General features: G+C 37.9%; 1 protein-coding gene across 3 annotated transcripts in view; it reads right to left on the bottom strand.

The window, feature by feature from the left end:
* The window catches only part of LOC130911002 (heterogeneous nuclear ribonucleoprotein R-like), a 36,265-nt gene extending 24,387 nt beyond the window's left edge, over positions 1-11,878 (bottom strand). For all 3 annotated transcript variants that reach the window (XM_057828713.1, XM_057828714.1, XM_057828712.1), the window contains exons 1-6: positions 11,710-11,878; positions 8,773-8,933; positions 8,579-8,697; positions 6,440-6,550; positions 6,239-6,352; positions 1,459-1,635 (exon numbers count right to left, since the gene is read on the bottom strand). In XM_057828713.1, coding sequence (XP_057684696.1) covers positions 1,459-1,635; positions 6,239-6,352; positions 6,440-6,550; positions 8,579-8,697; positions 8,773-8,929 — 678 coding nt within the window. In that variant the 5' untranslated portion in view covers positions 8,930-8,933; positions 11,710-11,878. The remainder of the gene's footprint in view (positions 1-1,458; positions 1,636-6,238; positions 6,353-6,439; positions 6,551-8,578; positions 8,698-8,772; positions 8,934-11,709) is intronic.

Below are 11,878 nucleotides of genomic sequence, written 5' to 3'. Positions count from 1 at the left end.
ATCGTGAGCCTTGTATCGCAAGTCGTATCATAAGCTCACCATTGGTTCCCTTCCCTACTATAACAGTTATTTGTAACCCAGTTTTGCATCTATCAAAGCCTTTGATGCTACCTTTGTATTTAAAGCATGAAAATAATCATTTTCATAACCTTCTATGTCATTTTATATAATGATTATGAACTTCATCCTATGCATGAAAGAGTAAGGGAGGGGAAAAATTGGGAATCATGTGTCAGGTCACATTTAATAGCTAAATACATGGCAAACCTTGCAGATTCTGTCCTTACAACAAAGTAGAGCTGCAACGATTAATCGATTAACTCGAGTATTCGATTAGAAAAAAGATTCGAATTTTGCTGCTTCGAGTATTCGTTTAATTAAAGTGGCATTGTAATGGTTTATTTTGAAAGTGTTTGCAATTCATTTTATTGATTTGGATGGATACACTGCCTTATTTCACATTGCTGAATCAAGCTGGTCCCTGTTAAGACCAACATAAGCCAAGTTTTTTTTGAGCTAATGTTTTTTTAATGCATTCGTAATTCACTTTATAAGTATACAGTGCCCTCCATAATTACTGGCACCCCTAGTTAAGATGTGTTTTTTAGCTTCTAATAATTTTTTTTTAAAAATTCAAATAATATGGGACCTTAATGGAAAAAAAGAAAAATCCAACCTTCAATACAAGTGCATTTATTCAGTGGGGAAAAAAATCCCACATAAATAATTATTTGACATCAAATAATGTGTGTCACAATTATTAGCACCCCTGGTGTTAATATTTTGTACAACCCCCTTTTGCCAACAAAACAAGGTCTGGGGACTGAGATGGCCACTGGGAGGGAGGAGCTAGATTTTGTGTCTGGTGAACCATTTCTGTGTAGATTTGGCCATATGTTTAGGGTCATTGTCTTGCTGAAAGACCCAGTGACGACCCATCTTCAGCTTTCGAGCAGAGGTCAACAGATTTTGATTTTAAATGTCCTGGTATTTCAAAGCATTCAGGATGCCATGCACCCTAACAAGGTTCCCAGGGCCTTTGAAAGCGAAACAGCCCCACATCATCACTGACCCATACCCATACTTCACAGTGGGTATGAGGTGCTTTTCAGCATGCGCATCTTTCGTGGCACGCCAGACCCACTTAAGAGTGTTTGGTTCCAAAAAGCTCAATCTTGGTCTCATCTGACCAAAGCACACGGTCCCAGTTGAAGCCTTGTATTGAAGGTTGGATTTTTCTCTTTTTTTACATTAAGGTCCCATATTATTTGAATTAAAAAAAAATTATTAGAGGCTAAAAAACACATCTTAACCAGAGGTGCCAATAATTATGGAGGGCACTGAATGTAGTAGTTATCGAACTAACTAGTTCATCGATTAATCGACTACTAAAATAATCGATTGCTGCAGCCCTACAACAAAGTTTCGCCTACTGTAGAATTCAACCTCAATACTTACAAGCTTCACAGCTTTTTGTGCGTCCTCCTTATTGCAGAATGTGATGAAGGCATAACCTCTATTCTGCCCAGAAAGCGGGTCCATCATTAACCTTAGGTCCCAAATGGGTCCAGCCGACTCGAAGAGCGGCACCAGCTCATCTTCATATAAGTCCCTTGGGATCTTCCCCACAAATACCTAAGAAAGACACAAATATTTTAAAACTAGTCAAACAATCATTTGAATGGCTTACCGCACGCGGGCTATTTTTAGACCGTGAAGTCGCATCGTAAAGCGGAAGTAAAGCCGAAGTGGGACATTATAGACCCGCCTTCGCATAGACTTAATGTAATTTGTAGGGCTGTCAAACGATTAAAATTTTTAATCGAGTTAATTACAGCTTAAAAATTAATTAATTGTAATTAATCGCAATTAATCGCAATTCAAACCGTCTATAAAATATGCCATATTTTTCTGTAAATTATATATATATTCGGTAAAATAAATTGTTGGAATGGAAAGATAAGACACAAGATGGATATATACATTCAACATACGGTACACATAAGGACCGCAGTAGGCATTTCACTCTACTGTCATTTAAATCTGTCTATGCTGTCCTCACTCCGAAGTGTCTACTTTTTCCAAAGCTAGACAGCTAGTGAACGACGCCTTAATAATCAGACTTCTTCCTTTTTCATCTGATTTATTAACAAAATGGCCTCAAACCATTGTCCTCTTTAGACCGTCGTAAAACTACAAAAAAAAAGTACACAAGCATTGCATTAGCATCAACGTTAGCTTAGCACGCTATACAGGTTCACTAAACATAAACAAAAAGCGTCTCATACCAAAATTATAACATTTCGCTCACTAACATGATATGTACATTCTTTACAACAACCATACTTACGGACAAATCTTGTCCAAGGATCACATAAGCACAACATTACAACGTAGGCGTCAGCCCGAGACGTCGTGCAGCCATATTGAACTGGCAAGAAAACAATAAACCATGTCGCAAAGCGACCACAAGAGTTCGCTGTTAGACAGCACAAAAAGCCTTGCTGTAAAACTTACCAAAAGACAGAATACTGTCTGAGCGGGACATGTGCGTTAATTGCGTCAAATATTTTACCGTGATTAATTTAAAAAAATAATTACCGCCCGTTAATGCAATAATTTTGACAGCTCTAGTAATTTGTGCTACTTTTGGCCGGTAATCTTTCAAAAACGAACATGCCGATCACGCATTGCTTTTTTGGAACTTGTAGAAACGACTCTAGACATTACGACACATGAAGGATGTTTTCTTCATACGTTTCCGGAAACCAAAAACTTGGGAGGAAAAAACGTGAAGACCGAATCAACTTGCGCGGACTTTAACACCAGCTCGGTGAATCCATTCACATTTCATATGCAGTAAACATTATGTTGGGTTGGCATGGTCTTTCAGAGGACAAAGAGGTAAGCCATTTTTATATGTTTAACTTATTCTTTTCGCGTAACGTTGTGCTGTACTGCTTCTGTCTGACAATGAATGACCTGAAAAGAATTACAACGGTATCTGACTGCCACTGTTACCGTTTCTATTATATATAAACAACTTTAGTAAGGGGAAGTGTAAATAAATTATAGAATTAAGATGTGTTATCAATGAAAAAATTAAAAGTGTTCGTTGGCTGTCACTCAGTAGCATTTGGGATCGCTACACAAAAGCTAACTAAATTACCCCCAAGAACGGTAAGAGACGTAGGACAACCAGAGGATATATAAGAAAGACAGGGCTGATGGTAAAGGATAGCTTGTTGGAACAGGAGAATGTCATTGTCAGTCGCGTCGGGAAAAAAAGCTAAAGCATTGCTTAGGTCGGCTCGTTGTTTTCCGTCTTTTTCAGCCTTCGACACTCAAGCCATCTCTTTAACTGAACATTTTAATGTTCTTCCACATCTTTGCCAGTGAATTTGGCACCAGGCACATCATTTTCGGAGAGAATTGGTAGATTTAGCTCTGCAAACATCTCCTTCGTACACGATTTCCATTCATTTCCTATTAGGGACAAACGAAGGGTTGTCCCTACTTAGCAACAGTAGCTAATGTCATGAACATTAATGAGCGGAAGTGCCGTGTTGCTTGCGGTACGCCATTGTGGAAACATGAAATTGACAAAAAAAAAAAGACACTTCGACAGAATTAAAATGTCAGTGTTTGAAACCCTGTGGTGCAAATTATATAGCATTAATGATTTAACTTTCTTCATTTAATTTCTGTTGCTCAAAATTTAAGAAGACACATTGAAGTCTAATAATCGGGATGACGATTAATAAAACGATTATTGGTAGACTAAAACATAACGACACAAATGCCAGTTTTCTTCTGACGAGAACGAGACGAAAATGCGCCATAGTTTTTGTCACATGTTCACGTGTGTCTGGTTGTGTCACTCATGCGCCCCCCCCATTCACCCGCTCGTGTCCTCTCCAGTCTTCCCTTTGGCACTTTTAAGATACACACGCTAAGATTAGTCTTATTTTCTTGGCGAGAGAATATGCAATGCTGCTTTAGCCTTCATAGAAAGGTCTGTGCTGACTGATCATCACACACTAAATGTAACTCGTAGCAATAGCATAGCATTGGCGTTCGTGTTAGCATCACGCTATTGTTAAAGGCCAGCGTCCTCTTAAACTCTGACTTTTTACATACAGTTTGTGGCGTCCTGGTGGGTATAATTTTCTTCCGTCCTACAGACGAAAACATCTTTATTAAACGTCGACTAAAACCAGACGAAATTGGTCGAGTTTTCGCCAACAAAAACTAGACGAAGAGAAACACATTTTGACATGACTAAAATATGACTAAGAGTAATAAGTATTGTCGTCCAAAAGACTAAGACGAAAATCAAAAGGGCTGCCAAGAACAACACCGCTTGGGAGACAAATTTAACGAGATGGATGCCAGTTGTCATCTGACGACACGAGAACGAGATGTTAATTCGCGATAGTTGCCGTCATAAATTAACTATGTCTGATATTTTCTTAATGTATGTGTAGTTAGGACGCATTTAGCAGTGTTTGGTCGTATCACTCGTGTGATGTGCTGCGCCTTCCCCGACCCCTACACATGCTTATCTGTGCCCATTTCAGGCTCTTTTTGTGAAACATGTCAGGTGCTACGTGGTGGGTTTTGTTTTCTTATCTTGGCTATGCCATGTTGCTTTAGCCTCTAAAGGTCTGTACTGGGTGATCATCACACACTAAACTAACTTGTAGTGTTAGCATAGCGTTCGCATGAGCATTTAGTGTGGTTACTTGGTGTCTTCTTTAACTCTTGGAAAACTTTTACACACGATTAGTGGCATCCAGGTGAGTTTAAATAATTGCAAACAATGTGTAGTTTTCCTGCCGAGTGTGTATTATCATTATGAAACTGGTTGGAAACCTTCATTCGCGGACTAAAACCTTTGAAGTTTATAGACAACATTTTGAGAATTGTCGACTAAAACTAGACAAAGACGAACACATTTTGAAATGACTAAAATATGACTAAGACTAATAAGTATTCCTGTCCAAAAGACCAAGACAAAAATTAAAATGGCTGCCAAAGACCACAGTGGTGAAAGCAGTCAATTTGTTTTTTTTTGTCGAGTCACATCTGAGATGCAATTGTCGGCCGTTTTCAACAATTCACATCTAAAGTAGACATGGATTGTCTAAAAATGGTTCAATATTAGGTGAAATGTCTTGTTTTCTCACATATATTTTAGGGCTGTCAAAATTATCGCGTTAACGCGCGGTAATTAATTTTTAAAATTAATCACGTTAAAATATTTGACGCAATTAACGCACATGTCCCGCTCAGAAAGTATTCTGCCTTTTGGTAGGTTTTACAGCAAGGCTTTTTTTGCTGTCCAACAGCGAACTCTTGTGGTCGCTTAGCGACATGGTTTATTATTTTCTTGCCAGTTCATTATGGCTGCACGACGTCTCAGGCTGATAATGTTGTGCTTATATGATCCTTGGACAAGATTTGTCCGTAAGTATGGTTGTTGTGAAGAATGTACATATTATGTTAGTAAGTGAAATGTTATATTTTTTGTATGAGGCGCTTTTTGTTTATGTTTAGGGAACCTGTATAGCGTGCTAAGCTAACGTGGTTGCTAATGCAATGCTTGTGTACTTTTATTTTGTAGTTTTACGACGGTCTAAAGAGGACAATGGTTTGAGGCCATTTTATTAATAAATCAGATGAAAAAGGAAGAAGTCTAATTATTAAGGCGTCGTTCACTAGCTGTCTAGCTTTGGAAAAAGTAGACGCTCCGGAGTGAGGACAGCATAGACAGATTTAAATGACAGTAGAGTGAAATGCCCACTACAGTCCTTATGTACCGTATGTTGAATGTATATATCCATCTTGTGTTTTATCTTTCCATTCCAACAATTTATTTTACAGAATATATATATAATTTACAGAAAAATATGGCATATTTTATAGATGGTTTGAATTGCGATTAATTAATTTTTAAGCTGTAATTAACTCGATTAAAAATTTTAATCGTTTGACAGCCCTAATATATTTGTAATTGCTCTTTACCTAAAACATTTTTAAAAATCTGTGAAATTATGTAGAATACTCGATAACTAAAATATTCGACAGCTTCAGCCCTAGTTAAAATACTACCTTCTCTATGTCCATGATGTTGGACCCTTAAAAGCTAGGGTAATTTATACTTTTATTATTTGATAAAAGAAACATTGTTGTTGATATTGCCCAGCATTCAATCGTTGGCCATTTTGTTGATCACCTCTGTCCCAAACCCTGGTTGTGCGCCTGTGAAAACTTCTTCAGGTGGGGGGCCTCCATATTTCCTCTGCCCAGTGGTAACATCCAAAGTGTATCCGGTCTGATCTAAAAGGGCCTTGAAAGACACAAACATGACAGACATGATCTACATTGTGTCGCGCGTACTCCGCTATTCCAACAAATCTCAGGGACAGTGTCATACCTTTATTTTTGCCTCATCTGGTCCTTTCGTGGACTCTTGTACTTTGCTACTACCTTGCTTCTCTCTCTGTCGGTAAGTCTTCATCACGCCACAAAGGAAAGCGCTCTTATTCTACAAGAAATGAAAGTGGACACCATAAAACAAAACACGATACACAGGCATGAAAATGGGTCAGGGGTTAAAAAGGTGAGAAGGTGTGGAGGACATATGTTCCGGCGTTCTGCCAAAAATGTCTACATCGGCGAAACGTCCTATATGAGGCGAATTTGACACCCAAAGTACTACCGTGCACTCTTAACTTGTTTTGTTTAGATGCATACAGGCAGAACGTACTAAAAAATGCCTTAATAAAAGACTTAAAATGTAGTTATATCAAATAAGGACGGTTTAAATGCGCTCCGTGACTAATGTGGTCAACTGCTTGAAAGCTAGCACAAAAAACACAATGGTGAAAAGTATGTATATAAAGCGTTAAAAAAAAGTATTAAAAACTCAATAAAAACAAAAATAGTGAGTACTTGCCGCCTTTAACCAATGTGCGCACGCGTGCAAATGTTTGCGCGAGAGCACTGAGCATTGTGTAGACGTTTCGCCACGTAGCAAGGAATTGCCGAACACCGGTACACTGTACAACCCAACAAAATACTGTATTGAGCTCTGTCGAACCACACTGTGTTTCAGTAATCTGCAGGAGGCACCACAGACACATATACCTTGTGCTGGCCATGTTTTATTTAAAAACATAGTTTACTTTGAAGCTAAACGAGTTAGGTGTTCAACAATGCACGAATGTCGCACTGAAAAAAAGGCGCCACACGTCCCTGAAATACCAATTACAGTGATATTAGAAAGAAGCCTGTGTTTCTTCTTTTAAATTACCGTTAAATACACAAGCTTGACGCTAACTTAACGGGAGCTATTTTTTCACCGAAGATTTGGCTAGCTGTGGCAGTGCTCAACACAAGCTGCAACAAACGGCAGTAACTTTGTTATACCGCAAAATATGAAAAGGATTAAAACCATTACCCACCAAATTCAATATGCTGGCAAATGCATTCATTTAAAAAATATTGGGAGTGAGACCTCACCTCGCCCAGCGAACGTGAATTTGTGCTTAGGGCAAGATCATCTGTCGCAATTAGCGATCTTTGATGCTATCATTTTTCCCACTTCAAGCTTGTTCCTCACTCAGCGGCTGTGAGACAAATTAAAACCTCGACAAAGTTGCTCTCCGAGCTGAGCCTAAGCTAACATTCGTCTTTGTAAGTTTTTAATTAGTTTTTATATTGAATTTGAAAGGAAAATGTGTTTTGTTTTTGGCGAACTTGTTCATGGTGCTAATCTGTTGAGCTACTCACACATGGAAAAATACTATTGTACAACGTTTTAAATGTATTCATTTTGTATATTTCAGTTACCATGATTTGAGAGCTCAATAAATTGAAGAAAAGTACGTCTTGTGTTTTGTTTTTGGGTTAGCTGGAATAGCGTCACTGACACACACCGCAACAAACGGGGGAAGGGGTGAGCGTTGCCGCCGCGACACTTTTGACTGTATTTTTGACACACGGAAAATAATAGCGATTCCCGTACTACAGTGTGACAGATCATTCTAGTGGTTTTGAAACCGCGACGTTTTCATAACATGGTAAACCATGACACTGGTAACCGGCACATGCCTACCCCCCCCCCCCTTAAAAAGTTTCTCCTTGGATCTACACAATTTACGTAGGTCACCCTTTTTGACTTCAAAACGGCGAATTTCGCCGAAAGGTGAGAGATTTTCATGCCTGGATACAGGAAGCTCATGTGGTTGTGGGGCACTTTGTTTTTCAGCTTCAGCATCCTTCGAATGACTATGTAGCCGTATGAGCCTTTAACAGGCTCCTCTTATATTTTCTGTCTCAACAATGAAAGAGCTTGGACTGATTTTAATGAGCAGAGCAGCTTTTCTGTCCAGACAATCCGGTCCTTCGATCCTTACATTGTCATTCACGGGAGAGGTTCCACGTATCTAGCAGTTTTATCATTTGCCATTTTCTGTCTGTGTTTGAGCCTTTTTTGTCAGTTTAGTTTTTGTTTCACGCACATTTGGTATTTGTACAAGGGTGGTGCGTAATTTACTACCCCATTCAGTACCTGTACATGAGATAGGTCACTCTCTCTGAACTGCTGCAGCACAGCGAGCGCTCCGTCCTCACTGAACTCGCGCAGAGCGTCGATGGCCCGCTCGTCCAATTCAGCGTACGCCACCAAGCCTTTAATTTTCACCACAAAATTAGTTCCATCGCACGTGAAAAAAACCTAGATTTGATACCAGGACGGCGTCTTACCTGTCTGAAAGATGTTATCGAGATTTTCAGCAACTGTCTGTGAGAGTCCCGAATTAATAAGCGTTTGGTAGTTCTCCGTGAGCTGTCCTGTTACTTCCATGGGTTCTTCTTCCTCCTTCAGCGTGACAGAACTACCGTTCACCTCGGCGGCAGCCATACTCCTGATTCAAAGTTGATTGAATAAGCATTTGTCAGTGAGGGAGGGCTTTTCGCTCCTCACTGTTTTGCAATGATAAAGGGACTCATTTTCCCAAAAATTATTAGAAAGCATTTTCACCAAGTAGTCCAAAAAAAAATTTCATTCAAACAATAATTTAAAAAAGTTAATGTTTTTAATTAGAGTTGTCCCGATCACATTCTGTATTTTGTACCCGAGTTCGAGTCACCTGATTTCGAGGATCTGCCGATTAGGGCTGCAGCTATCAATTATTTTAGTAGCAGATTAATCGATGAACTAGTTAGTTTGAAAATTAGAGTAAACGGTAAGGAACATAAAAAAAATAAAATAGCTGATATGAGCCTCAAACTGTATAAAAAAATTAATTCAATGATCTAAGTACAACAAAAGAACAATTGGCTAAATTACATTGCAAATTGTCTGCTATCTTAAATGCTATGAAATGCTAACTTTTTTTTTTTTTTTTTTAACAATGCCCTTAAATGGTTCAAAAACACACACCCATAAAAAACGGCTAAATATACCTATAAACTAGATTACGAATGCATTAAAAAACATTAGCTCAAACAAAAACTTAGCTTAAGTTAGTGTTAACAGGGAGCAGCTGGATTCAGCCATGTTAAATGAGTTGTTATATTCACTCTTGTCACTAGAGGGCGGCGTATCCACCTAACACAAACACTTTCAAAACAAACCATTACAACCCCATTGTAATTAAAGGAATACTCGAAGCAGCAAAATTCAAATCTTTGCTCTAATCGAATATACTCGGGTTAATCGATTAATCGTTGCAGCACTACTGCCGATACAGAGTACCAATCTTACATTGGCAATTCATTAATACATTAAAAAAATATATTTTGACAACTTCATTGTCCTTGTTATTTGTTGCTTTGTAGCCATTTTTCTTTAAATCCACTATATTTCATTGCCCATGTTTTTTGTTGCTTTGTAGCCATTTTTCTTTAAATCCACTATTTTCCCACCAGATTCTGGTCTTCTAAAAATGCTGCGTAGCACAAAACATACTATTGCTGCAACGATTAATCGATTAACTCGATTAGAAAAAGCTGTGAATCTAATTTTGCTGCTTCGAGGATTCGTTTAATTAGTGGCGTTGTAATGGTTTTGAAAGTGTTTGTGTTTAGTTTAATTGATTTGAATGGATACACTGCCCTCGAGTTGCAACTGTGAATATGACATAACTCATTTAACATGGCTGAATCCAGCTGCTCCCTGTTAAGACCAACATAAGGCAAGCGTATGTTTGAGCTAATGTATTCGTATTTTAGTTTATAGGTTTATATATATATGTTTAGCAGTTTTTTTGTGGGAATATGTGTTTGATGTGAACGGTTTGTTAAGAGCGTTGAGAAAAAAAAACAACTGCTAAACTACAAACGTTAGCATTTTATAGCATTTAAGCTAGTGGCCTTTTGCTATACAAGTTAGCCAATTGTTCTTTTGTTGTACTTAGATCATTTTTTTTTTCATACCGTTTGAGGCTTAGCTCAGGTATTTTGTTTTTAAATACATTTATTGCTCTTGTGAAATTAAACTGCAATTCTGCATTGTTTGAAGAAACACTCAGGAATTTTAATTTGTATTCGCATTTAATGCTATTTTGAAAATACCACCTCAGCAAGCCTTTGTTTTTTTAAATTTAATTTTGCAACGCATTAAATGTTCCTAATCCGATTACTTGATTATTCAAACTAATTGATTAATTGATTACTTAAATGATCAATAGCTGCAGCCCTAAAACATTTTTTTGACGATATACTTGTACACTTTTTTTTAATTTATTGTTTTTTCAGCCCTTAAAAATAGAAACTCTTCAATAACCAATCATTTTGCATCCAAATTTGATCTAAAAATGTTCCATTGTACAAAACGTACTTTTTAAAAATTATATTTCCTTTGACTATTTCCTTGTACATTTTGATTATTTTTTTTACGCTTTGTCACCCTTTAATACACAAATCCCGATTTTTGATGTCTCTCGCCATCAATGGCAGCCATTGGGTCAATACTTAAAAAAAAAAAAAAAATAATAATAATAATAAAATGCATTTAAAAAAGCATATCTCCTAAACTGGACGTGATCGTCTCCGATTTCCGATCGCATGATCTGATCGGGGACATCCCTAATTTTACGAAGTTTGAATTCCGTGAATAGTGGAATTTGAACCAAAATACACCAACCGTACTCCTAACAAAAAATGTTTAGCAATTAAAAAAAAAAAAAAATCCAAACAATATCACGACTTTTTAATGGATTAGGCCTCTGTCTATATTCAGCGGCTGTAGGACAATAAAGCATGGTGAAAATCGAGTTTTCTCTTAAACCATATTTGAATGATACTACACGATAACAGCAAATATTTTTAAATTAAAAATGATTTCTCACCACCGCGATAGAAATCTTTCGGTTTTGTACGACACTGTAACCTACTTCGATCTCTTCACCAAAGCAAGCTAGCTGTCCCGCCCCCCTCGCAACTCGTTTTCTAACCACCGAGGTGAATAATGCTCCATTTTTTAACAAAATCCACGCACTTCCGACCACAACATATGATCACGTTCCTAAAACGATACTCGAATTCCAGCTAGCTATTCAAACATATCCGTGTTTTCGCCCAAACGACAGCGTGTGAGGATGCTAGCTTGTAAGTAGGCCGCACTCTGCAATAGATACCTTCTACAGCAAACATAAACGAGCCGAAAACGCGGCAAAGAAAATAGTTAGCAACACTTACCTGATTGATTCCGGAAATTGATAAAATTGCGCTTTATAATTTTTAAACCTAACGTTTCAGGCGAAGGGATAAAAAAATTAATCGATGAAAAATGTTTTTGTGTCGAACCCACGAGACAAATTTCCAGACGGCGAGTCTCGTCGTCCGTGAGCGCGAACAACGCTGGGCA

This window comes from Corythoichthys intestinalis, chromosome 22 (genome assembly GCF_030265065.1).
Source record: "Corythoichthys intestinalis isolate RoL2023-P3 chromosome 22, ASM3026506v1, whole genome shotgun sequence".
In the NCBI taxonomy this organism is placed as follows: domain Eukaryota; kingdom Metazoa; phylum Chordata; class Actinopteri; order Syngnathiformes; family Syngnathidae; genus Corythoichthys; species Corythoichthys intestinalis.
Note: the sequence above shows the minus strand (reverse complement) of the source record. Positions and strands in the feature narration are given on the sequence as shown.